General features: G+C 40.2%; 1 protein-coding gene across 3 annotated transcripts; it reads right to left on the bottom strand.

Annotated features, from left to right (window-relative positions):
- Window positions 1–22: 22 nt before the first annotated feature.
- On the bottom strand, window positions 23–27,161 carry USP38 (ubiquitin specific peptidase 38). Of its 3 annotated transcripts, XM_050946257.1 has the most exons (10): window positions 26,276–27,159; window positions 24,065–24,200; window positions 18,288–18,417; window positions 17,925–18,026; window positions 16,597–16,755; window positions 13,710–13,903; window positions 12,847–12,940; window positions 9,283–9,389; window positions 6,462–7,824; window positions 23–532 (listed from the first exon to the last, which is right to left on the bottom strand). In XM_050946257.1, the coding sequence occupies exons 1-10, from the start codon at window positions 26,958–26,960 to the stop codon at window positions 371–373; spliced, it is 3,132 nt and encodes a 1,043-aa protein (XP_050802214.1). In that variant the 5' UTR covers window positions 26,961–27,159; the 3' UTR covers window positions 23–370. The 3 variants fall into 3 exon arrangements, with proteins under 3 accessions (XP_050802214.1, XP_050802216.1, XP_050802217.1); XM_050946259.1 differs by lacking the exon at window positions 16,597–16,755 and having other exon boundaries at window positions 26,276–27,161; XM_050946260.1 differs by lacking the exons at window positions 24,065–24,200; window positions 26,276–27,159 and adding an exon at window positions 19,386–19,502.
- Window positions 27,162–27,646: the final 485 nt, after the last annotated feature.

The following is a 27,646-nucleotide window of genomic DNA, read 5'->3' as shown; positions in this document are numbered from 1 at the left end:
GAATAATCATCTCTCTTATGAATGAGCTCTCTTCCTTTATTCAATGGATTGGGATGGTACAAACTGATTTAACTGCATTTATTAAATTTTATGCAGCAACAATAGGGATTACATTTTTTTTTCTCTTCTCTTTTTTGGCCAAGCACATCTTGCTATTAAAACGATAGGATTTTTAAGAGGTAGTTTTCTCCATGATGCACTTATTTAATTTCAAATAAAACCAAAACAAACAAAATTAACATTTGTTTTCTGAACAAGGATTATGTCTCAAAAACAAAAGCTTGGTAGCATATTTGAAGCAGTTCAGTGGTTTAACCAGTCCTAAGCAGCAGTGGGAGCAGTTTTGGAACCAATGTATTCTAGGTCTTCCTCAAAACACTAGTCTACCAATAGTACTGAATCCTCCCCCACCCCCGCCCCCTGCCGGTCCACAGCTTCCTGGGGGATCATTGTCATCAAATCCATTGGGTCGAAAAGAGCACGAGGTCGAGGCTGCTTGTAGTGCTTGCGTTCGAGCACTAAGTTCTTGCTCCTGAAATAAAAGAATAAAGGCAGTTAAAAACTCCCCAAATTGAAACTTATTGTATTTGTATCTAAACTTGTTTTAAAAGCCACTTCAGTAAGAACTGGGTACAGAAACTAGGGAAAATAAGAAATCTGTAAACCATACAATGTATTCTCTATTAAATTGTTTTACTTTTTTGTTTTCAACTTGCAGTGGGCCAGTATCCAGGGACTATTTCAGAAGGCAAAGCATTACTGAATGCAAGCAAGGATAAGAGAATCTGGCCCTAAGTGACTAACAAAGATGACTGAAAATAAAATCTTGGTGAGATTGTCTTCAAGTTTAGAAGTATGGTACAGAGCCTCTCTTTTACAGAACTTCTCATGTTCAAAAACTAAATGAAGCCCATTTGTTTTAGCTGCAACTGACACCTTTGACACTAAACCATTGTAGGATGTTGGAATTGCACTGGCACAAAAGGCAAAAGACATGGATGATGTATTCGTGTCTATTCATTCAATATGGTTTATCCAAGTTTTTCTTAAAGAGCTGTTGCATGGTAGCTCTGTCAGTTATATATTATAAATCTCATGCAGGCTGAGATACTGAATCAGAGTAAGGCTGGATATTGCAAAGAAATAAAATACCTAAGTTCCAGGGAACTTCCTTCTATCCAGCTATTGGGGCCACTAAGCATATCTTGCTAAAGCTGAGGGAATTCAGAATTTCTTTTGCAAGTCACCTATACTCTTACAGCGCAAGAGCATGGGACAGAGCCAATGATTAAAAAACTTGGATCCTTTGTGTTACACTATCATACGAGTGTTAGACAGGTGCAGTATATGTAATTTCTGAGATGCTAAGAATAGCTTGTGCATGTTTAAGTTACTCATACTGCCAAAAAAATGCAGCCTTAAATTTGAAGCTATTTAACTCACTCCCTCATCATTAAACATGGACTGAATGGCCTACTTAATTCAGATTTACTTTGCTTTTGGAATTTGAAGACAGTCAATATCAGTAGGCAGAGTTTATGCTGGCTATGTCAGAGTGACAACAGTAAATTGTATCCAGTCACAGGACTAGAATGGAATCCAAAATTAATAGGAAATATTAAATTCCACATAACTTCTAGCTAAAGTGTTACTGAGAGATACTAAAGGAATGGTTCCAACATGCTCTTCCTAGAGCCTTTGTTTTAATACAATTTAGTTGTAATAGCAGTTTCTCATTATGAGCTGTAAATTTACTATAGATTAGCTATCCAAACATTCAGAAGTAAATGTGCAACTCTAATTTAGATTGCAAAACTTCTAGGCTAGCCATGTGCTCTGAATTATATTATATATGTTTATAGCTAACAATTTGTATGACAGCATTTTGGCAGTCAACTACAAGCATGAAGTTCCTATATAATTTGAGTTTGACATGTATATAATATAGCTGGTAGTTAAACTGCTCCAGCTAGGACAAAGATTCCTCCTTCTCCCCCCAAAAAACCCCAAAGCATCTGCTTAACGTAAACTGCTTGTGCGAGCAGGTTAACACTATACCAAGTGGCACATTAACTTTAAGTCCTTTAGTACATGTACAATGCAAGTTACAGTCATCAGAACCATAAATGACTGACTTAAAAATCTCATCCATATTATATTACATTGCGGGTATTTTCCTCCCTTCCCTCTGTGGCTGTGGAGGGAGCGGGGATAAAAAGAAATTAGTGGTTTGCCATTCCTATGCCACCAGCAAAACTGTGCCTTTACCACTAATGCTCCATCAGTGTATCATCAACAAAGTGTCTCTTTCACTGTGGTGTTTCTTGGGAAACACTATTGGCAGCAGCAGAGGTACGATGATCGCCTGCAGGACCATGAAGTGAATTGTGTATAGGGGACTGCCATACCAAACTGGAACCCCAGAACAGAGCACCAATTTTCAATTAAGAGTACAGAAGAGTTACAAGAAAGACTCCCACCTATGATCTTGGGAGATACTGTTTAGCAGCAACTACAACAGGGCAAAATAGTTCCATTCATGTTCATAGCTTAGTTACTACAGCATGTGCTAAAAAATCTTTGATACTATGTATGTAAGTAACATGTACGTACTACAAAATTAGAGGCACAAAACAAGTATCTCTTAATAAAATCTCTTCTAGTGTTATCAATGCAAAAAATAAAAACAGAAAAGTACTGTGTGGTTTATGTTCCAACAAAACACTTCACTATGTCATGGCAATTTTAAGTGTTTGTTTTCTTCTGTCACACAATCTATTGGCACAAAATTCTACATGTAAGAATGTTACAGCTTGAGAATAGAGCTCTATGTTGAGCAAGTGATCAATACATACTCCTCCTGCTTCCAGTGAGATAGACAATATAGAGGTCTCAATGCAATTGTTCCCAGATTTTAATAATCCATGAGATTTTAATGACACAGACACAATTTACTTGCTTTCCTATTTAAAATTAACATATTAACATCCTATATCGAGTTAAGTACAAATAACTGCTTTAATTCCTCTTTCAGATAATCAGAAGCTAAGTTCCTAAGCAAACCTTTTAATTTTGAAGTAAGATCACTCTTGACAACATATACTCAAACCATGACTTGGATTTAAATGGACAAGTTTGAATATTCACAGTTTAGAGGATAATGAAGTGTTATCCTTCAATCCTTCTGTACACTGTCCTCTTACACTGAATTTAGCAGCCTAGGCATTAGTCTGAGATGGATGGAAACTCAATATTGAAGAACTTGTTTTTGTCAAGGAAAGGACATGATCTTGTCCTCAACAGGATACAACTTAATGAAAAAGCACAACTGAATATTGAGAGGTTGACATTTGAGCGAAGGATAAAAGTGTAAAATAACCTCTAAAAATTGTAAAGATATGAAAATACATTTGCTCTTTTTATTTCAAAGGGTAAGTTTCAAAAGAGCCATTAATACGGCTTCTATCTGTACACTACTGACCGTGTGCAAAACTGATAGTTACCTGCACCAAACTCTATTTGCACACAAAACGCTGCTCAAAGCCATCATTTCAGTGATTGTCAAAATATGATTTTCATATGCATTCACAATCTAGCCATCAGTTTATAGTAGTAGGTTTACAAAGAGCTTTCAGTGCCTGAAATCCTGTAGCATGGTTCAAAATTCTCTCAGAAAGGATATAACTCCATATTAAATTAGTTTTTAAGAGTAACCTGTAGGGTTCTATAAAATTCCAACCCTATTAAGTTCTATAGAACTTAATAGCAAAGATCTCATGTTAATTCTGAAACAAAAATGAGTGTAAATGTAATGAAATTATTCAACTGCTAATCATTTTAGCAAGAACATCCAGCTATTGGGTTTATCCCACAATACTATACTGCCTCTCAAGACCTCTGCAGGTAAGGAAAACTGCCCTCATCCAGCTGCCCAAACCACCTGCTTCCCCTTCCCCCAAAATTTTATGATGCAGTTGTGTAGACAAAATTAAAAATCTATGACATAGCAAAAATGAAAGTATGGACAATGTCAAAAACCCATGAATTTAATACCAAATGAACAGCAGGCTACGGTGCTCAGTGTATTCATTTTCATAATTAAAAGCCTCTCTAAAGACGCTAGAACAGAGTTTCCACTCTATCACACTCGATTGCCAGCGTTTGGGACCACTGTGCCACAGATACATAGGACACAGATTAGATAGCTTCCATCTCAGTGGCAGAATATTTTCAGACTTGTTTAATGCAAGATTCAGTTGCACAGACTGCTAGAAAACTTCCAGCTAAGGGAGCCATAGCAGTTTCATTCCACAGCGAGCAGTTTTACATTCACATGGAAATTTACAGTTACATAAAAATGTTATGGCTACAATATCTTAAAAGTCTGGAATTTGCAAGTGCTAAGGCCTGTGTTTTACTATGTTACATCTTCGCACTTACTGCTGTAGCACTGCTTTGCTCCAATGAAAAAGTCTGGAGACCTGAGACTTAACTCAGTTGCAGTTTGTCCAGGAATTCTATGTCAATTTCCATAAATCTTGCAGAGGTTGTCAAATTATGATCTTACTAGTAAAATATTTTACTTTCTATTGTGAACTCTACAGAGCAAGGACAGATTTATTTGAGTCTCTGAAGCATCTAGTATGAGGGGGGTAGCCGTGTTAGTCTGGATCTGTAAAAGCAGCAAAGAATCCTGTGGCACCTTATAGACTAACAGACGTTTTGGAGCATGAGCTTTCGTGGGTGAATACCCACTTCATCAGATGCATGTCACCCACGAAAGCTCATGCTCCAAAACCTCTGTTAGTCTATAAGGTGCCACAGGATTCTTTGCTGCTGAAGCATCTAGCATACTTCTGGGCACTCAAAAGAAACAATATTTGTTATCAAACTATACCTGTACTAAAAATTGTAAAATTCAGAGTTACATGTCAACAAAAAATCTTGAAACAAAATGTGCTAAGGTAGACTATACCCACATGGTTGGTCTGTTTTGTCAGAGTTAAACTATTGACTATCAATGTTATAAGCCTTAAGAAAGCACACTGCTTAATTTTGTCATCCTGCTACTGGGGCTGATGGTTGAACTGGATTTAATAGGGAAATACCTGAATGGGAGTGGGCAAAGGCCTTGTCCATCTACTCTGGCTGGTATTTAGTGTTAGGCCCCACCTTTGCTTCCATTATTTTGAAAAGCTCTATTGGTAACCTGCTATAGTTAAGAGATTTTTTTCCCTTTTTTCTGTTGAATTGAAGGAAGGAAGGACATGGAATTATAACTGAAAAGGACCCCCTGATTGTATTAAAGTCGATAAATACTTGTCATTAGCCTCCTACTAATTTTCTTTCTTCCAAATGTAACTGTGTCAGGTACGGCTAGGAGCCCAGACTAGAACAGTGGGCCTGGATTTCCAGAAGCTTTTATAAATATGTCTATGCAAGATCAAGGATTTCCATTTTACCTACATATTGTTATTATGCAGCTGTAACTTACTATTCAGTAAGTACCAATTATGGATTTACCATCAGAGAGATTTTATTTTTTCCCCTCACTGTTGTGAAACAAATTAAAGGAGAGAGAAAGGTAAACAGATTGATGGAAGAAGGAAGGACAATCTTGATTCAAAAAAGTGTCACAGCTGCCTGAGATATAGTTGGTAAGACATTTAGAAGCTATATTCTACTCCTCTGTGCTTACTGAGCAGACAACAATCAGCATGTAAACGAAGACTGTCAATTTGTGGTAATGCTTTACCACACAAAGTTCTGAAAATAGCAAGCCAAGAATAGGTTACAACATAAACCCACAATTCTCTTCAGCACCTGGAGGTACCATAATAGTTCTTCACAGTGAGGGTTAGTTGTACTTTTCTAATTTCAGTTTAGGTTTGGTAGGCAGGATTATACACGAATAATTTAACCCACTGCAAAAAGGTTATAAATAATAAAACCTTTACTGTACAATACAAGTAGTCAGTGAACCCACAAAAAACAGCAGTTCTGAAACGCTCTAGCATGGATCATATTTACTGTATCACAAATATTTCCCTAACTTTCCTGTGTAATATATTTTTAGCTTCTTTTAATGCAATTTAGCAGGTAGCAATAAGAAGAACCAGCACTTTTTGAACCATCCAATCCTGGATTGATCATCAGTGGTCAAAGGACAGTGTGAGAACCTCTACCCTAAAAATACAGAACAAGATTAAAACATGCAAGTTCTTCATATAAACATAGTTCACATAAAGCTGTGTACTAATAAATTTGATTAAAATTTTACTACTAATTTTAATCCATCAGTTGCTAGTATAAGGGTAGCAGGATTTATGAGCTATAAAATTTTGAGATTAATCCCCAGAATGTTTAGAAGTAACCGTTTTAGAAACAGCAAGCAAGTTGATCCACATTTGCCACACCTCAGGAGACTGCCACTCTGAACATTAGTTATGTTCTCATCTTACCTGTAAATACAGTTTATTATCTTTTGTAATAGCATCCATAAGCTCTTTCTGCAGAGGAGGGTCTCCGTTCACCCAGAGTCCATTTGCTGAATTGGCATTGAAACCATTACTACAATTCTGTTTTTTGTACAACAGCACATAAGCAGTGTCCTTTGGAAACCTACTGGTAATTTTCTGGACAGACTGAAATGAGGTAAATGTCACTCTGCTGTCATTAAATAGAAACCACTCTTTTGACATCTCATTAGTGTCCAGATCATTTTCGATAACTGCATGGGAAATCTCCCCTGCCAACAAGCTGCCATGGGAAGCTAAAGCCATATTTTTTGATTGATGGCACAGCCCTAAGGAAGGCCCTGAACCAGTGATATTTCTGGCATAAGAATAATAATGCCCACTTTCAGAGGATATACCAGAGTGCACCACAACAGAACTTAATACATAGGGTACCAATTCTGGGCAGCACGCTTCTTCAGCAGCTGAGGGCTTCAGTTTTTTAGCAAGATTTTCTCCAGTGTCAGAGAATTCAATGTCCACGGACCAGCCCTTTGATACTACACCTAAAGAGGATGCAGTTCTTTTGACTGGTAGTTCCAAAATAAGTGGTACAGACACATTGTCCAGGATTTTGCGCCTTATATGACACTTTGGATCATATGAAAATCTGAGGAGAGTGAGAATGAGGTATTCAGGTTCCTCCATGATTTGCATAATTTTCTCTGCATTCTGTAGAGAGGTACATTTTTCACAATAATACTTGTTGTCTCCATTTAGAATCTCAGGTGCCAGAAAATAATTTAGTAAGTCAGTAACTGAGGGAGTATTTTCACTTACTGGCTTCTGAGACACATTCTTAGTATACTGAACTCTGTACAGATCAGAATCTGTAATATTCTCAGAGTTTAACTCAGCAGGAAGGTGGTCTTTCAGAATTCCTTCATTCATTACTGTTTCACAGCCATCACTTACTGCCAGAGATGTATCAAGTGCTGATTCTTCAACAGGACTGGATGCTACAATACCAGTTTGCACCATGCAGTCATCTTTCACTTCAGAAGAATGTGTTATACTTCGCATGTCAACATTTTCCAAGGAAGTGGGAGGACAAAATGCCAGCGACAGATCTGTGAAGGCTTCTTCTTTTTGAGAAGTACTTTTGCAGTTCAAACAGCATATACTGGTCTGTAGTTTCCCTCCAAACATTTTCTCTATCAATGTTCTTTCTTCATCTCCTGTGTAAGGCGCCTCAGTAAACACTTGTGCCTTGTTGGCAGTTTCCTGTGCCAAGGACTCAGTACTCATCATATTCTCAGATGGCTTTGCTGAAGACAAAGCTTTCAAGGTTCTCTCCTCTTCATGCAGCCTGGAAAAAAAAAAATCCAACAGATGCATTGTTTCCAAACATATTTCTGAATATCATTTTATACAGCTCTTAGGATTCCCCTCCACCCTCAATCTATACTAAACAATGTACAGTAGAATAAAAGAAACTTTGCTAGATGTTGCTTAAATTATGAACAATACTTTTGTGAATGCCGCCAGAAAAGCAAATACATTATGCCTATTGCAACACAACTCTGTATGGAGATAGTTTTGTCTGAGAATTGGAATATGAAAGTATGTACTCATGTCACCAAATTCTAATCAAAAGACATGCTATTTGTTATTTATTTTAATATATATCATTCTGATTGAATGGCTCTGTACTTCTGATTCAGTAAGAAAGCTAAAAATGTATTATTTATAGTGTCATATGGCACGCATAGCATTTCCATGGCTACAAAGTTGACCCCATTCCCAAGGAATCTAAAGGTAAAATGAAAATGCAAATAAGGAGAAAAAAAACACCATGGAGGGCCACAGGTGGCGTTTTGGGAACACTGTACTGCACATCTGGAGCAGTTTCCCACAAAGTGAGAGGCAAGTATCTCTGCTTGATTCAGAGGAGAGATTTGAATCCACAACACCTACCTCTCAATGAGTACTTAAATCAACAGTGCATAGAGCTGTTCTCATTCTCTCTTCTTGGCCCAATGAGCATTCAAGTGTTTATACAAAGTGTAAGCTTCAACAGGGAAACAGAGGTCCACCCAACAATAGCCTTATTCTTGAGGTCAAATCCCTGTTCCAGAGTCAGGACTCAAACCTAGATCTCCCACATCCCAAACGAGTGTCCCAACCACTGGTCACAAGGGGAATGGATAGAAACGTATATGTTTGCTGTCCCTGAAAAACTTGCCCTGGGCCAAAACTATTAGGCCAAATTCAAACAGTTGAGAGTCAACCATAACTGTTTTTTGAAACAAAACAAAAAAAAAACACAACAAAACACAACAAAAAACAAAACAAAACAAACAAAATCTGTCTGAAAAATTTCATCCACCTCTACCCACAACATCTATGAGGTAGGAAGGTAGACAGATATACTGAGGCACAAAAAAGTTAATGGGTACACACATCATGCATCACTTAAGTAGCGGAAAGCGACAAAGAGTCCTGTGGCACCTTATAGATTAACAGACGTACTGGAGCATAAGCTTTCGTGGGTGAATACCCACTTCGTCAGACGCATGCGATGGGTATTCACCCACGAAAGCTTATGCTCCAATACGTCTGTTAGTCTATAAGGTGCCATAGGACTCTGTCGATTTTTACAGATCAAGACTAACACAGCTTCCTCTCTGACTTAAGTAGCAGAGTCAGGAATAGGACCCAGAAATCTTGACTCCCAATCTTGCACTCTAATCGTCAGATCACCACTCAATTAAAATTAAGCATTCTACAAGCCTAAAGATTACCACTGAGTTAATCATTACTGTACCTGTCTAGCAGAAACCTGAGATACTCTGAGCAGTCTTGCTGGGATCTAGGAGTAAACCATGGTGGCCTGGAAGCATCAAAGAAAATCCGAGGTGCATATGCCTCCCTCTGTCAGCAGTAATATTAAAACAATAAGGCAATATATTCAAGTCTTACTAAATAACTTGGCTAAATTGTCTCATCACCTTTCTGACACCTGAACTTTGACTCCTTTTAAAAGAACTGAAGAGTATTTAACATATGGAACACAACATTTCTTTAAAAAAAGAACTAGGGTTGTCAAGAGACTAAAAAAATTAATCGCATGATTAATCACTTTTAAAACAATAACAGAAAAACAATTATTTAAAACAGTTTGGATATTTTCTACATTTTCAAATATATTGTTTTCAATTACAAAGTGTTCAGTGCTCACTTTATTTTGATTACAAATATTTGCACTGTAAAAACAAAAATAGTATTTTTCAATTCACCTCATACAAGTACTCTAGTGCAATCTCTATCATGAAAGTTGAACTTACAAATGTAAAATTACGTACAAAAAATAACTGCATTTAAAAACAAAACAATATAAAACTTCAGAGCCTACAAGTCCACTCAGTATTACTACTTGTTCAGCAAGTCACTCAGACAACAAGTTTGTTTACATTTGCAGGAGATAATGCTGCCCACTTGTTTACCCGTATCACCTGAATGTGAGAACAGGCGTTTGCACGGTACTGTTGTAACCGGCGTCACAGGATATTTATGTGCGAAATGCACTAAAGATTCATATGTTCCTTCATGCTTCAACCACCATTCCCAAGGACATGTGTCTATGCTGATAACGGGTTCTGCTCGATAACCATCCAAGCAGGGCAAGCTGCTGCATGTTTATTTTCATCATCTGATTCAGATGCCACTATGGTGACCAAATAGCAAGTGTGAACAATTGATACAGGGGGTGGGTGGTAAAAGGAGTCTATGTAAGAAAAAGCCCCAAATATTGGGACTGTCCATATAAAGTCAGAACATCTGGTCACCCTAGATGCCACCAGCAGAAGGTTGATTTTCTTTTGCGGTGGTTCGGGTTCTGTAGTTTCTGCATCAGTGTTGCTCTTCTAAGACTTCTGAAAACATGCTCTACACTTCGTCCCTCTCAGATTTTGGAAGGCACTTCAGATTCTTAAATTTTGGGTCGAGTGCTGTAGCTATCTTTAGAAATCTCATGTTGGTACCTTCTTTGCGTTTTGTGAAATCTGCAGTGAAAGTGTTCTTAAAACGAACATGTGCTGGGTCATCATCCGAGACAACTATAACATGAAATATATGGCAGAATGCAGGTAAAAGAGTAGCAGACATACAATTCTCCCCCAAGAAGTTCAGTCACAAATTTAATGAAAGCATTATTTTTTTTAACGTGTGTCATCAGCATGGAAGCATGTTCTCTGAAACAACGGCTGAAGCACAAAGGAGCGTAAGAATGTTTAGCATAATTGGCATGCAAATACCTTGCAATGCTGGCAACAAAAATGCCATGCGAACACCTGTTCTCACTTTCAGGTGACATTGTAAATAACAAGCAGGCAGCTCCGTAAAGGTAAACAAGCTTGTTTGTCTTAGCAATTGGCTGAACAATAGGTAGGACTGAGTGGACTCATAGGCTCTAAATTTTACAGTTTTGTTTTTGAGTGCAGTTATGTAACAAAAAAATTTGTAAGTTGCACTTACAGGATAAAGAGGTTGCACTACAGCAGTGTTTTTCTAATGTTGGGTCACGACCTAGTACTGAGTCGCAGCATGTGAGACACTTGCTCAGTGACCCAGAGGCTCTGGTCAGCACCACCAACCGGGATGTTAGACGTTCTGCTGGCGGTGCTGCCCAGCTAAGGAAGGCTAGCACCTACCTGCTCTGACACCACACTGTGCCCCGGAATGGGTCCAACTTCTGGGCAGTGGGCCATGGGGCTCTGCATACTGCCCCTGACCCGACTCTGCACTCCCACTGGCTGGTCCCTGGTCAATGGGAGCTGGGCAGAGGGGGTGGTGCCTGTGGGCAAGAGCTGCACGGAGCCACTTGCATGCCTCCAAATAGGAGCTGAACTTGCTGCTGACCACTTCTGGAGTGCAGCACGGTCTGTGGTGCCAGGACAGGCAGGAAGCCTGCCTCTACACCCCGGCTGCATTGCTGGCCAGGAGTCACTGGAGGTAAGTCCGCACCCCAATCCCCTGCGCCCTGAGCCCCCGCCCCAACCCAGAACCCCTTCCTGCACCCCAAACCTCTCAAATTTCAATTGGTGTTCTATTGTTTAACAGTGAGAATAAAATTGCAATTAATTGCAGTTCTTTTTTTTAAATTACGATTAATTTTTTTTTAGTAAACATCGCAACTTAACTGTGATTAAATTGATAGCCCTAAAAAGAACTAATTTTGTATAGTAGGGAAAGAGGCAAATAGTTCATGAATACTGTAGAACTGCCTTTAGTACAAAAATCAAAGTTCAATCATAGGCTCTTTACAGGTCAAAAAAAGTTACAATTAAACAATGTTCTACTGTTTGCACGAAAAACTATTGAATAAGACTAAAGAGATTATAAATCTTAGCCCTATATTTTAAGCTTTTCATCATTAATAAGTTTGCAGTACATTTCATCCATGCTTCAGGACAAAAAGACATGTTCCTCCTTTCTTTTGCTATTTATCTCAATATTGCTTTACCTTAAAGTAATGTGCTTTTTAAACTAACTATATAAGTGGCAGAAAGAATATAGCTATTTTCTTATCTCATTACTCTATCAGAAAAGTCATTTGCTGTAAAAAACCCAAAACAAAGTTTCTTTAAAAATTCACCTGCAAGAGATAATCACTAATTTGCATTGCACAGAGCATTAGATTTTACTTATGCAAGCTACATTACCCAGTTTGAATGTTTAAAATAATTTAGGGTCTATTTTACGGTTACAGTTCCTTAAGATACACCTTCTTAAGCCTCATCTCACCTCAAAAAGATTGCCACAATGAAATTTCCCTGACTGAGGAAAAGAACATATGGGCTTTCTTGAACATATCAATAATATTTGTTCATTTGGTGGCACTAGGTACTAAGGGCTGGTCCACACTGGGGGGGGGGGGGGGGGGAAATCGATCTTAGATACGCAACTTCAGCTACATGAATAACGTAGCTGAAGTCGAATATCTAAGATCGGATTACTCACCCGTCCACACCGCGCGGGATCGATGTTCGCGGCTCTCCGTGTCGATTCCGGAACTCCGTTGGGGTTGATGGAGTTCCGGAATCGATATAAGCGCGCTCGGGGATCGATATATCGCGTCTAGATTAGACGCGATATATCGATCCCCGAGCAATCGATTTTAACCCGCCGATACGGCGGGTAGTCTGGACATGGCCTAAGAGATAGAGGTAATTTACACTCATTCTCCTCGCAGGTCTCAGTATCACATCTACACATCAAGACAAACCCTGATCTCTCCCAGTCCAAGCACCACCTCTGCGCTATCAAGCCTTGTCAGTCTTGAGTATTACAGCTAGTCTTAAAAAAGCAGATCAAGTTGACCAACACATACCTGAGTATGAGCCAAAAATGCAAAGAGATGCTGTAATTTTCTCATTAGTGAATTGCACCCATTTAGATTCAAAGATAATACATGTCTCCTGAAACTGAACGGACAAAGACAAGAATTTGTTTTGATATTAGAGTTTCAAAAATGACAGCAACAAAGTATCATTCATGACAGGAGGATGGAATTAAATTGACAAAGAAGGGCAAAATATATAACACCTGCTTAAATGCTCAGTGGTTGTTTCTCTAAGAATTCTATTTTTAAAATAGAAAAAGAGACAACTCTAGAACAAGAGTTGACCTCTTGCAAAACCGTTTAAATAAAAAAACTTTAAGAACGGAGGAGCACACCAAAAGCATTAGAGCAGACAAAGTATTATAGTTAGTCTCAATATTTAATAGAGTACCACAAATAACTTCAACACTGCTGGGGGGGCGGGGGGGGGGAGGGGAGACGAGACTTCTCTTGGGCCTGGAGCTTGAATGCAATATTGCAGCCCTAACTTAATTTTAGATACTGAGGAAACTGACAAGTACCAACTAAACTGCTACTAACCAGGGTACATCACTACAATTTGATACTAACACTTCTCTCAAATGAACATAAAATATGAAATTTACTTTTATGACCACCAAAACTGTAGGCTGACAGAAGTGTATTTTAACACTCTTTCCTATATGTTCTCGCTCAGTACACGATTAGCTATTAAATGCAGGGAACTCTTATAAGGTTTTATTAGGAAATATGCAGCACAGGACAGTTTTAATCATTTTGCCTTTCACAAAATGTAACGTGGATTAATTTGTAACAGATACAGTTTATTAAAAGGCCAACGGAATACCAAGGACTAAAAGGTTTACACTTACTCTGTGGCCATAAAAAGTGCCTGAATAACACTGTTCATATAACATGTATTTCCTAGGTTAACTAGACCCGTTTTCCCAGTTTCAGATTTTCCAGAAAGTCTAGACAAACAAGATGGCAATGAACTGGATTGAGAAGTCCAGGCACTTTGATTGAGAATCAACTTAATCTTCTCTTCACTTGGTTTGGGCAATTCCTACAAGAGAGAAACATATTTAAACTCCACTGGCAGTATATTTCTTTGTTTTTACAACACACACTTCATCCAGGAACAGTCTTCCATATATTCCCCTTCCCTGCCATTTTGCATTCCCCCCTCCAGTTCTGGTCACCTGGCAGCCTAGAAGACTGGTCACGCAGTTTCCTTTGAAACTGCTGACAATACAATTGTTCGGACAGTCATTAAAGGCTCATACTGAGTGGCATGGCCAACATGAATTCCTCCTGAAGGAGCATTCTGTCAACTCTAATGATACTGCAGACCCATAGCTTTAGAGGTCACCTTTAATCTGCATGCTCCTGCTCTCTCTGCCACCAAAAATTGCCTCTTAAGTGTCATGTTAATAGCATAACAGAACATCCTCTGTTCTGCCAAGTTAGAATCCCAGACTCAAATGAATAAAAACTTACACTCAAGTGTAAGACTATGGATTTTTTATCTCAAAACAGGAAGGAATATGTCCATACATACTTATTTATTAATTGCAGCGCTGTCAATACAAATTATATCTGAAAGTGGTTTCTACCAACATACTTTAATACATCATTTGTATTATACGCTTTACCTCAAAAACATGAAAACATACAGAATTTTAAGTAAAGAACGCATAACAATGATCTACCCACAGAAGCATCCAAATTGAAGCATCTTAGACAAGTGTCTAAGGTATCTTGCCTTCATTTGTTAGCCAACACTCCTCCCTTGTCCTACAATTAACCTCAAAGGTGAGACGGACACTGAAACCCACTTGCGAATGAGGAACCCTCTCACATTGCACACTCATTCTTCCTCCATAGTAAGTAGTTCCCTTTTTCTTCAGTCAACAGTCACTGCTTTCCTGATCTCTTTAGGGCCTATTTAGTATTTCAATTCAATTCCTCATATTTGAGAGACAACCAATGCCTTGTTGTTTAATCGCATTCTGTACCTTCCTGTGGAAACTAACAGATTACAATGCTTCTCTTCAGTACCATAATCAATCCAAGTTGAGTAATTGGGTTAAACTGGATCACAACAATGGCATTTCATCTGATTGGGCCCTTACTTGGGCATGTTTGTGTCCCTCGGGGTGGGGGGTGAGAGTGTGGGGGGGGGGGGGAAGGGGAGGAAGAGGAATCTGCCAGCAGTATGTTTCACCATCTAACATACCAGAAGTGAATACAAACTGAGGCATGACTATGAAAGAGTGAAGTCTAAAGTAAAATAGCACACAGTTCATATAAAAGAAAATAAATGAATTATAGTCAAAGGGAAGCTAACCCCCCGGGGTCCAGAGACTGGGCAATAGAAATGAGAATTTAAAAAGTTATCGTGGCTTGCATATTTTAATTACTCTAGTCTTCAGTCTCCAGATGAACATGCTTCACCTTCCCCCAACACCTCATTCCACTAAGCACTTTCAGCCAACCTTAATAGCAAAAAAATGCTCAAATAGACTCCGGAGATTCCGTTTGATAATTTAACATTATGCAATCTGTTGATTTAGAGCCAGTTTGCTGACTTTGGTTTAAATTTAAGTCACTGCTTCTGTAAAGTAAAGTTTGAAAATGGCACAGAGATGGCACACACAGTTCGTTGGGCACTGTTGCTGAACTTAAATACCTTAACAATAACTGTGAATGGTACTAAGTGAGCTCTGGAGGCAGAGCAGTTTCTCGTTTCATTTAAACATGCACAACCACCACAGGGGGAAAGTGTTTACACATACAAAAGGGAAAGGATTCAATGGAATCCCTAGCCTCAACCTAGATTTGCTTCTAATAAAATAAGCTAGAAATAGGCATATCCAATTGGTCTTTCCTATCCCCTGAGAGTACAGGAAGCAGTCCGCATAAGAGAAGACACATCAGATACCAGATTTAAAAAATAACAGCCACTAAAACCCCAATCCATTCGGTCTTGAAGAGCAACTGTCTCTGTGTGCTGGAGATGGGGTTGTATTAGAGAGGTATAATAAATAGCAGCATTGAAGACTTGAGACTCCCAGTTTTGTAGCTCTTCCGTATGAGTTTGCAATGAGATGCTCAACACTGACATTGGAACAAGAATGTAGAGATGGTTAAGTGAACTGGAAGGAACTAAATAAGCAGATAAAGATTTTGAAAAATAAGAGTTAAAAAATAACCTAAGTTTAACACCCGTGTCTTAATTACTTCATAACTTTCAGCCATTTTTATTTAAAACAATTATTAGCAAACAATGCTCAAGATAAAATTTTCCCTGTACAAGCACATCTGCAGGTCATACACTAATACAGGGTTCAGCTAACTTTCAGAAGTGGTATGCTGAGTCTTCATTTATTCACTCTAATTTAAGGTTTCGCGTGCCAGTAATACATCTTAACTTTTTTAGAAGGTCTCTTTCTGTAAGTCTATAATATATAACTAAACTATTGTATGTAAAGTAAATAAGGTTTTTGAAACGTTTAAGAAGCTTCGCTTAAAATTAAATTAAAATGTAGAGCACCCCAAACCGATGGCCAGGACCCGGACAGTGTGAGTGCCACTGAAAAAAAATCAGTTTGTGTGCCACCTTTGGCATGAGTGCCATAGGTTGCCTACCCCTAATTACTTTCATCTTTGTTAGTGCTCTACAATCAATACTTAACTATTAGATCAAAGGTTTCATATCTCGAAGAAAGCATTCCTTTAGCATTCACATTACAGTACCTTAATAGCTTCCAGAATAGGTTCATAGAGTTCTGGAAATCCCGAATAATGATACATCATACAGTGTATCAACTCAGTCAGCTGCACTAAGAAAGCTGCACTGGAAGGCAAGCCATTGTTTTTAAAGGAGTGAACCAAGTTGACCACATGTGGAACAAGCTACATAAACAAAAAAACAAACAAAAAGAAAAAAATGAGTTACAACAATTACAGCTCCTATTTTGGATCTTTAAGAAAAGAACTTTTACTATTCAATACATTAGATCAGAGGTCAGCAACCTTTCAGAAGTGGTGTGCTCTAAATTAAGGTTTCAAGTGCCACTAATGTATCTTAACCTTTTTAGAAGGTCTCTTTCTATAAGTCTATAATATATAACTAAACTATTGTATGTAAAGTAAATAAGGTTTTGAAAATGTTTAAGAAGTTTCATTTAAAATTAAGTTAAATTAAAATGTAGAGCCCTCTGGACTGGTGGCCGGGACTCGGGCAGTGTGAGTGCCACTGAAAAAAATCAGCTTGCGTGCCGCCTTCGGCACACGTGCCATAGGTTGCCTACCCCTGCATTAGATACCTGGAAAATATTCATCAGAAAAAATACACCACTATTCTATCCCAGCCCACCCTACATTTTTAAACAGAATTGTTTATTTTTCAGTCTCCTCTTAAGCACATTTGTTTCAAGTTTTGAAGCTTTAAAAGCAGGCATTCTGGAGCATCTCCACATTTCAGAAAATCATTTTAGCAATAAAAGATGTATGTATTTTAGGCGATACATTAAAAAAAATTTGATCGATGAATACCATATCTATGATCTTAAGGGTATTATTTTTTACATGCTCATTCTTATACAGTTTTCCACCTATATGTATCCTACATCTCAATCATTTTAGTAATGGAAGTTTTTACGTCTGGGGCTGCTATCCATGGTTAGTCAAGGATGATACAACTGGCAGTAAAGTCTGGACTCTCCCCCTTCCTTCAACATCGTTTACCAATCACTGGAGGCCAAATTCTGCCCAAAGTTTCGTCAGTCATACCACTTAAGAAAAAGGTGACAAAAGAGTAGCTAAGAACAGAGTTTGGCCTGCAGATTCTTTATGCACATGGCAGTAAAAACCTTACATGAATCACAGACTGAGTTTTCAGGGCCAGAAGTTATAAAATCTGTTGACTTGTGAACAGAATAAATTTTGTCCAGAAGCACTGAAATAAACATGAAACCCTAATCACCAATTTTAGTCATTTCCACTTGGAACCACACCATAAATATTACAGGTTGGCCCACTTTAACAAAACAGCTGAAGACACTCACAATTTAATTACTTACCAAGTGAAAAGCCTCTGGAGAATGCTGAAAACTAAGCAACATGTGAGAAAGGACAGCCAGAGCACCAGGCCTCACAAGCGGAAACCAAAGTCGATTAAAAACCTTAAATAAAAACAAGTCAGTCATTTACTTGAGCAAGTCTAAAAAGAATGAAGACTCTTAAAATAAGCAGAAATAACTTCCAGGTTTACAAAGAATATTTTGAGTAAGACATGTTTGCTATGCTACAACCAACGTCTACAAGAGACATTTATACTCTACTACACTGGGTATAAAGGCATAATATATTGTGGCATAAAAGCATGCTCTGCAGCTGCACAGAAATTAAACTAATCCCCATCACAGCATTATTATCCCACATACCAGTTCTATCTTAAGTAAAGTAACATCGATGAGAATAGTGAATTTCTGGACTGCAGCTAGTCCTTTCAGCAACGCAATCACCCATGTCTCCACATGCTGAGCCAGGGGCCAGGACAGCCAGTCTATCATTCTGAAGGGTGAAGCAAAAGGACAAAAACAAATTAACGATATTTCAACTGTTTTTCTGATCTCTGGAATTCTACATACATTTATATTACTTATTTAATCACACGAGTTACACAAGGGTCTAAACAAAGCAAGTTGGGGTGGGGGTTGAGGGTTAAAAAAAGACAAGATCAACTCCCTACTTAGTTACATAAGGAACTATGCTTTGTTAAAATACACACATAAAATTGTAAATTTGACATACAATTATGAACATATGTTTTTTGCAAAAACTATTCCTGTTAGCATAATGATCTCAGACAGTTTATGGCTGAAGTTCATTTTAAGAGAGAAAAGAAAGCAAACTGATTGTACTGAAGGAATCACTCTCTTCCAGCTTGTTACTGAGGCTACATCTACACTTATAGTGGTACAGAGTTCAGGCACGATACATGCAGCTACATGCTGCAATGGAAAACAGGCTGTGCCATACCTGCCACTGTAGTGAGTAGCTACATAATGCAGGGAAAGGTCCTGAGGGAGCAGCAGGATATTACACTGCTAAAAATGGCAGTGCAGACATGGGAGACACAGTTTGGGCACACAGAGAGCCCAAGTAGAGTATATACCCTGGGGGTTCTGGTGTACAGGACACTCCACTCACCAAGGCTCACTCTCTATACTGCTGTTTATACTCAAGCTAGCTGGGCACACAGTGTCAGTAATCTACACACTGCCACAAGCGTAGATGTACCCTAAAACCACACCCAAATTGCATCCATGTTGAATTAAGATTCAAAATTCACAGATAGCCCTTGTGACCTCACGTGCTTCTGAGTTACAGGAAACCAGACTCCCTCTAAGTAGACAAAGAATGGGAAAATTGAGGATGGCTGCACACTTTACCACAGAAAGTAAAATAACTGTCATAAAGACAGTGTTCTTTGCAGCCTTACTTCAGCTATATGCTGCCTGTGTGCTAATGTGTCTTACCAGGTGTAGTCACAAACGGTGGAGAGAAGATGTGCAAAGGAGTTTGGCAGCATCTGGGTAGTGTGATAAAGACTAATGGAGTAATGAAAAAGTAGGTAAGTAATGTATGTTCTTCTAAATCAAGATCTTTTCTAAAGGAATTGTGAATTAGATTATTTTCACTGGAAATTAAGGATACAAAACATGGTGAGAACAGCTACATTGATTAAAATAACTGTGGTCTAGGATCATTATAATGCACTGCCTCCTGAAAGATTAAAATTCAGATCTTATACTCTGAGGAACCTTACTCTATGGTAACTAAAAGGAAGATACATTTTTCTACTGCTCTTGAGCACCCCTCCCTCTGGCCAGATGGAAGATCACTGCAACATGGGGGTTTTTTTTGTGGTGGGAAGAGCAAAGGGGAATGTTAAAGGCACACTTCCTCACTTCTCTCCTAATTTTTTTCTTAAATGGGTGACTACTCCTTGTAATATGGATTTGCCCCCCTAATGAAAAGCAATTTTGCTCTTGTAATCATTCACTATCAATGAGGTTAACTTCATACGCTTCCTCTGTATTAGATCTACATTTGACAACATATTCTAAACCAGTCAGAATGTATTTTACATAGTGTGCTGCACAGTGGTTAAGGCTTTACGCTACCTCTTCTCTAGATAGTATGAGCTTTCAAATACTAACGAAGTATGGTTCTAAATGTAATTTTAATATTTACATATATTCTCCCAGTTTGCAAACCAAACACTGGAGAGTTATTAGTGCACATGAACATGGAGTCATAGATATCCCATACTTTCAACAGCAGTACACTCAGTGAAGTAGTACTTTTTACAACAGAGGACCAAACACACCTGTTAAGAATGGTCTACCTAATATTCCATCTTGCCATGCACGCAGGGGACTGGATTAGATGACCCCTTGAGGTCCCTTCCAATCCTATTTTATGATTCTATATTAGATCAGCTGTAATAAACTAAAACAAGATCCTGCACTATAATTGTAGAACAAAAAATGAATGTCAAATTATAACAGATCTTAATTAACAACACCTACCATTTAATTTATAAGCCATTTTCAAGAGTTTACACAGTAATAATAAAAAATCAAATTTGGCTGAAGTTTAGTGTCCAAGGTGTGAGAAGTTACTTCAGATACTTTAACACCTGAAAACTGGCTGCAGCACACACAGTATGCTGTTCATAAAGCTTATAAACATGCACTGAAAGGGCAAAGTATATGCTCTCAGGCACTAAGATAAAGAGAATATGTAAGCATATATTGCCCAACTCTTGACTTCTCACTTCTCCCTGGAGGGATGGGGGGAACAGAAATGACAGAGCCTGAAACCTGAGCTTCCCATCTGCAGTTGAGAAGACAGACAATACTGAGGTTATGTATTTGTATGGTGTCCAACTTAATATCTACACCTTACTCTACACTATAGCACTTGTCTACACTAGAAATGCTACAGCAGCAAACAATTCTTCCATTGACCTAGCACGGTCTATGCCAGGGGTTAGGTTGAATTAATTACGTCACTTGGGGTGGATTTTTAACACCTGAGTGATGTAGTTAAACTGATCTAATTTTCTAGTGTAGACCAGACATAATTTTTCTTTAAAATAAAAAACTCCATCAGCATTACCACATTAATGATATTGCTTATCAGTAAATATAGTTCAGAGCTGTCTCTATATATTCACATTTTTTATGACAGGCTTCCTCCATGCTACTTAAATAAAAAAGCCTCCTTGAAAGAAGGCAGTGCAGACTTGCCCTACTAGGCTCCCAGGCAAATGTCAAAGCAGAGGACTGGTAGATGAAGACAGATGTTAGAACCAATTCAAAGCTATTTAATCTGTTCTGTTGTTAAGGTTCGCACCCCCACCCACCTAAAGAGATAGAAGCCAGGAGATGATAGGTATGTCTGGTATCAGAAACAAGGATGATGTAATGTTACTGTTCCTCTGACCAAGATGAGGCAGCCTCAGCAGCCCCTCAGTGGATCTGGTGTCTCATTTTCAAGACCCTAAGGCTCTTGTCTTGCTTTTAAGATGAACAGATCTCCCCCTACAAACACACCCTGCTTCAGAGGAGAAATCCTTCAATCCAGCTCTATGCCTCCATTGTGAACCCAGAAGGCTTCAGCCAAGAATAACCCTGTCCATACAGGGGTGTCATAAGTATCATAGCATGCACAGAAAGCAGATTTGGACACCGTATTTCCTTCCGCAACAGTACCATTCACTATTTTTTTTTATTCACACCAGGCTGATAGCGTAAAAGAGGCATTCAGCCCCAAAACTGGGATCAAAGCATCACTGCTTAAAAGTTGGTAACAAGTCCCCATAGTAGCAGAATCCTGCAAAATTCAACTTTTTCCACATCCTTTCCCACAGGGAAGGTATTGTCATGTTTAGAGCCCTTGACCTTCTCTCTAGCCAAGGATCCATAGGTGGGGAGGTCAAAACAGTGCTAGAGCCCTTGCTGAGGTACTTGATACAGGCACTCAGCCTTCTCTGAGCACACTGGAGCTGATGCTGGGAGCAGCTACATGTCCTGGGATAGGTCTAGTAATCCTCAACAGGAGAGTAATTTCCCCTTTATTCTTGATTTCTGTGGCATCAAAGAAGCAATGAGACTTTTCCTACATTACTAATCTCCAGCTCTAAAGATTCTGCCATGTGTCCCAAATGTTCACAGAATTCTACATTATCTGGTGGTGATAAAAATGAGGCAGCAACACTGTCCTTAGATGCTGAGGACTTTCCAACAGCATTCTGATATTCAGGAGAAGATTTCTCTAGATCATTCACTACACCTCTTCCCCCTTTAAAGTCAGAGAAGATATCAAATGCTGGCTAAAGGTGTGGAAGAGGAAGAGAAGCCAGTGCTGGTTGGCAGTAACAAGGGAGAGGAACAGAAGGGAGAAAGGAGACTACAGAAGAAGCAGCAGCAGAAGGGGGACGGAGGAGCAGGCTTACAATTCTCTTGACAAAGTGTCTAGATATACAGCTAATTACCTAAAGGAATTAAATGAGGCAGCTCTTAAAGTACCAAATGTTCATGCTGTTAAAGAGAGTGATCGTGCAACCCTGACAGGTACTACTTCTTAGCTTACCAGAGGTCAGTAGTGCCTATTCCACAAATAGAAATATGCAAAGACAATTCTCAAAGTATTACTACACCATCACATTGTGTTCAAGCACTGCTCAAACAACAGGTGATTCTAAGAGATGTAATACCTAGGCATAATATGGAAGTTATAATCTCCTAGCACACTGCTGGCAAACTATTAGTGCTCCTAAAGAAGCTTCTTATTTTAACTCTGAATTTTCTGGCTTTCAGTTTTAGATTGGATACATTTTTATTTGAAAGTGACTTGCTTTTACAAGCACAGCAGAAGTGCAGTCAGGTTCTTTTAAAAACTGAAAATCAGCACACTGGTGTGTGTGTGTGTGTGTGTGTGTGTGTGTGTGTGTGTGTGTGTGTGTGTGTGTGAGAGTGTGTGTGTGTGTGTGTGTGTGTGTGTGTGTGTGTGTGAGAGAGAGAGAGAGAGAGAGAGAGAGAGAGAGAGAGAGAAATCCAAGCACCCAAACTACAGTGAATCAATCCCTGAAACCTCATGTCTTCATATGGAAGAAGGCAATTAAGCCATATTAATCAGATTCCTCAAAATAGCTAAAGATATAGACAAACAAACCAGAAGGACTGAAAATAATTAATATGAAGGTAAGTATCAAATTCAAGTGTTTTCAGAAAAAAAGCACTTCACATTAGTTCTCTTATAGCTAAAATAAGAAGGATTTTAGACATGCCCATAGTTCAGTGTCTTTCTAGTCTATTCACTCTCAATAACAAGAGCTGCTGGGTTAGACCTTGTGAAAGAACACATTCAGAGGACTATTTTCTTCAAGAGCTAAAGAAGCCCTTCTCTAGTTCTGGCAGTTTTGTAGATCACCATTTACATTTCTGTAGCTACTAACCAAGTCTGCAATTCAGTAACATGGCATGTTGACATTTATAGTCATGAGGATCCCCAGTGCTTAAACTGGTGAGAAGAAACCCGGTGGGCAAATGATTCATGACATCCTTCCTCCCTCCCTCCATTGCTACAATACCCAGTCAACTCAAGCTGCACAGTATTTGGAAACTTGAAGATGAAGCCAGGAGCAGCCCACTTCAAATCTTCATGAATTTTCAACAGAATATCACAGTGGAAGTCAAATAACTCATCCTCCAAACTGTCTGTCCTCCTCAAAAGAGGACAGGACACAGATGGAATTGGGAAAGAGAAAGCAGTTTGGAGGCTGAATCCATGAAAATGAGGCCTATGCCCTGTGAAGTTCACAGGTTTAGCTTCTTTGCCCCAAATCTAAAATGAGCACAGCAAGCTTCCTCTCAATTTCCAGCTGACATTTTACCCTCCTCTTGATTTTGCCATGGCCAAGTATGATCAGGCCACATTAGTGAATAAGGCAACAACATTTCACTGAAAACTTGATGGTGACATATCTGTGGCATTAGAAATACAAATTCATTTAAAGTTCCAGGTAGTGCAATATAAGATTCTTAGATTTTCAGTTTAGATTTTTATGGAATTTAAGTGGCAAATAACTTTACAAAAGGCATGAATTAGAAAAAGGCTTATCCCCCTTTTCAATGAGAAACAGTACCTGCAGAGAGCTTGAGTCATACTTGCATCTTTTACATTTGGATCTGTGGTAAGGCTCCTGATGAGTACTGTAATCATCTGTAATGGGATATGCTGCACAAGGCTTGCCAGTGCAACAGAAGGCTCAAATGAAGTATCTATAATAGTTGAACATGACATCTTGTAAGAAACAAAAACACGGACACAGCTATGTTTTACTCCTATCCTAGATAAGTGTTTCTGTAAACTGCTAAACTTGCTGCCATGACCTGCACAAGTTACTTCAGCATGTACCAAGATAAAAATAAAATTGAAACTAACATTTGAGTGGAGGAAACACTGAGCCTGTGAGAATATTTATTCATTTCCCCGACAGATACATGCAGGAAAGTGACATGTTGCTCAACACAATATTTAAGGCCTAATTTATTTTGACAGGCTAAGACAATTGAATCATGCTCTTTAATCCAAGAATAAGTCACAGAATTAGTTTAAATGAGGATTTGTTGTACCGGGCGTTAATAGTTAAGAGTCAGGTTTAGCTGATACTCTGCAATATGTTGTATCACCACTTCTCTGGTGGCCACACCAGTTTCTGCAAAAATAAATAGACTCTTAAAATATCAAGGTTCTAGAACTTTCAGTTGCAAACACAACTTCCGCATGTGAGCCAATATGCAAGCTCATTAAAAGAGTATTGCATTAAGTTTATAGACCTTAAGGACAGAGGAGATCATTATGATCATCTAGTCTGATCTCCTACATAACACAAGTCACTGAACTTCACCCACTAATATATGGCTTTATGTATGTATGTATAATACTTTGTGTGTGTCAAGCTTTCTGATGAGCATTCGCACAATGCTTTGAACAGCTTTATGATCTTAGCTATCAGAAACCTTAAGCTAAACTGGGATTGAAGGCATATCTTGAGATGAGTATTAACACTTTCCATCCTAAACTGACCTGTGAGAGGTAACAAATTGTTAAAAGTTAAGTCACTTTGCTGAAAAACAGTTTACAATTAACAACTTTTACCCATAGTATAAAAAAAAACCAAAACCACAATACACCAAGCCATATTGACCATAGCAATGTTACATTTCTAAGAGGGGGTGTGTGTGCTAGGGAAAAGGAGTTTCCTTTTAAAATTCTGGGAAGAGGATGACCACAAACTTTTTACCTTAGAGGCTGTCATCTGGATACAAGAGGGTGAGCGTGAGCGCAGCCTCAGTAAGTGACCAAATCCCAAACACAAGCACATGTGGGCACATCACTGCTTCTCCACATTCATTCTACTGGTCACTTCGTAAGAGATCCTCTTATTTCCCCCCCCCCCCTACACCTTTGCTATGACCACCTGCCCTACAGACTCCATTATTCTAGGGCAGACCACTTTCCATGGGCAATCTCTTCATTTTAATAAGTGGGTCCATTACTGCAGTATCCAGTGTTGCCAACTCACGATTTTGTCATGAGTCATGATAATTATTATTTTCCTTAAAGCCCCTGCTCCTGGAGTCAAGGAGACGTGTGATGATTTCTGCCTTCATTCTTAAAGAAAAAGTAAGTTTCTAGTCCTCGCTGCTGTGGAGAAAGCTTCAAAATGTGACCCCAGTACACCCTAAAGCAGGGGTCGGCAACCTTTCAGAACTGGTGTGCTGAGTCTTCATTTATTCACTCTGATTTAAGGTTTCGCGTGCCAGTAATACATTTTAACGTTTTTAGAAGGTCTCTTTCTGTAAGTCTATAATATATAACTAAACTATTGTTGTATGTAAAGTAAATAAGGTTTCAAAATGTTTAAGAAGCTTCAATTAAATTAAAATGCAGAGCCCCCCGGACCAGGCCAGGACCCAGGCAGTGTGAGTGCCACTGAAAATCAGCACCCGTGCCGCCTTCAGCACCCGTGCCATAGGTTGCCTACCCCTCCCCTAAAGGCTCAAAAAGCAGAAGGCAAATAAAAAGAACACCAAATCTATTAATTTTTACAAAATCTCATGATTTTAAACCCACTCGTGATTTTTGGTGATCCTGACTCATGATTTCTGAACATTTAGGGCTGATAATACCAGGTATCTGAGGCCTATCATGGCAGCACCAGGCAAAACCCAACATCCCTATGGTGCCAGCACTGGGCAAATAGATTGTGTGTTGGGGCTTGCAATACCCATTCCAGTTTCGTGCTGTGCCCATGCCCCAACCCAATCCTCCTACACAACTCAGCTCTCACCTGTGGAGGAGATAACGGCGAAAAGCTCCTGCAAAGAAGGCAACAGCGTGTCAGGCTCGGCCTTCCAGATGCTGCGCAGGAGGCCGCTGACCTGGGTGACTTGGGAAACATAAAGACGCAGCTCGGACTCCCGGCTGCCCTGGCTCTGGAAGTGGGCAATGCTGCGCACCAGCTGCTGGCAGAAAGCGAGCGAGAGCTTCCTGCCGCGGGGCAGGCACTGCGGGAAGTCGCCCAGCAGCTGACACAGGCGGGCGCAGAGCGGGGGCGCGGGCCGCTCACACACCATCCGCAGCGCCTCTACCTGCAGCAGCGCGAAGAGCTCCAGCACCGAGGGGCAGCTGATGATAAGGCGCAGCCCGGCCTGGACGTAGTCCAAGATGGCGGGGTCGCGGCTGTCCAGCCCCCCGTAGCCGCGCTGCAGCAGCCCCAGCACCAGGCCGCGGTTGAAGAAGGCCTCGAACTCGTCGCGGTGGAAGCGGGCGTAGGCCTCCAGCACCTGCCGCCCCACCTGCCGCTGGAAGGAGTCAGGCCCCTGCAGGATGAGCCGGGTGCTGAGCGCGAACATGGCCCGGCACTGGGCCTGGCTCAACGGCGTCTCCGCCGACTCCACCACCCGCCGCACGATCACCCGCTTCACCGGCAGCGGGTGCGACGAGCTCACCAGCCCCTCCAGGATCTTGTCCATGGCGGGCGCCGGGGCCGCATCTACCAGGCCCAGACCGCACCCGGGGCCGCCCGCTCCCCGGATCCCTCCCTAAGCCCCGGGGCAGCTGCTCCCGCCTGCGCGGGGGCTGTTCAGCATCGGGCCGGCGTCGGGCTCCCCGGCTCGGAGGCCCTGACGAGAAACATAGACTCTCCGCGCTGACCCGGAAGTAGAGCGGCGCAGGCAGGAAGTAAGAGGGACACGGCTACAGGGACCTAGCAACGCGCATGCGCCATCCTGCCTATGCTTGCGGCGTCATTGCCGCTGCGCTGCCCAATCACAGGGGACGGAGGTCGGGCGGCTGGAAGCGAGGGCGGGGAGGCGTGAGGTGGGAAGAGCGTGTGGGCGGAGCTGGGGGTGTTGGGGGAAGTCGCACGTGCCCTCATCCATTGCTTGGGGCTTGGCCAGTACTCAGGTGCTGCTGGAGCAGTTTTGCAATGAAGTGCTGCAGAAGATGCCCAGCTTCGCCCAGCCTTGTCTCTGTGCCCAGGTTCACAAATCGCTGGAGCCAACTGGGGCCCGAATTTGAGGCAACTGAGACCAATTTATTATTGTGTGAAACTGCGAAATTCACACCTTCCTTTAATTTTCCAGCAAAAAGTGGTGAAACACAGTGGTGTAGAGGAAGCTCCACTGTCAAATACACAGCAAGGCAGGGCCGGCTCCTG

The sequence above is a fragment of the Gopherus flavomarginatus genome, chromosome 3 (assembly GCF_025201925.1).
Source record: "Gopherus flavomarginatus isolate rGopFla2 chromosome 3, rGopFla2.mat.asm, whole genome shotgun sequence".
NCBI lineage: Eukaryota > Metazoa > Chordata > Testudines > Testudinidae > Gopherus > Gopherus flavomarginatus.
This window is presented reverse-complemented; position numbering and strand designations above follow the sequence as displayed.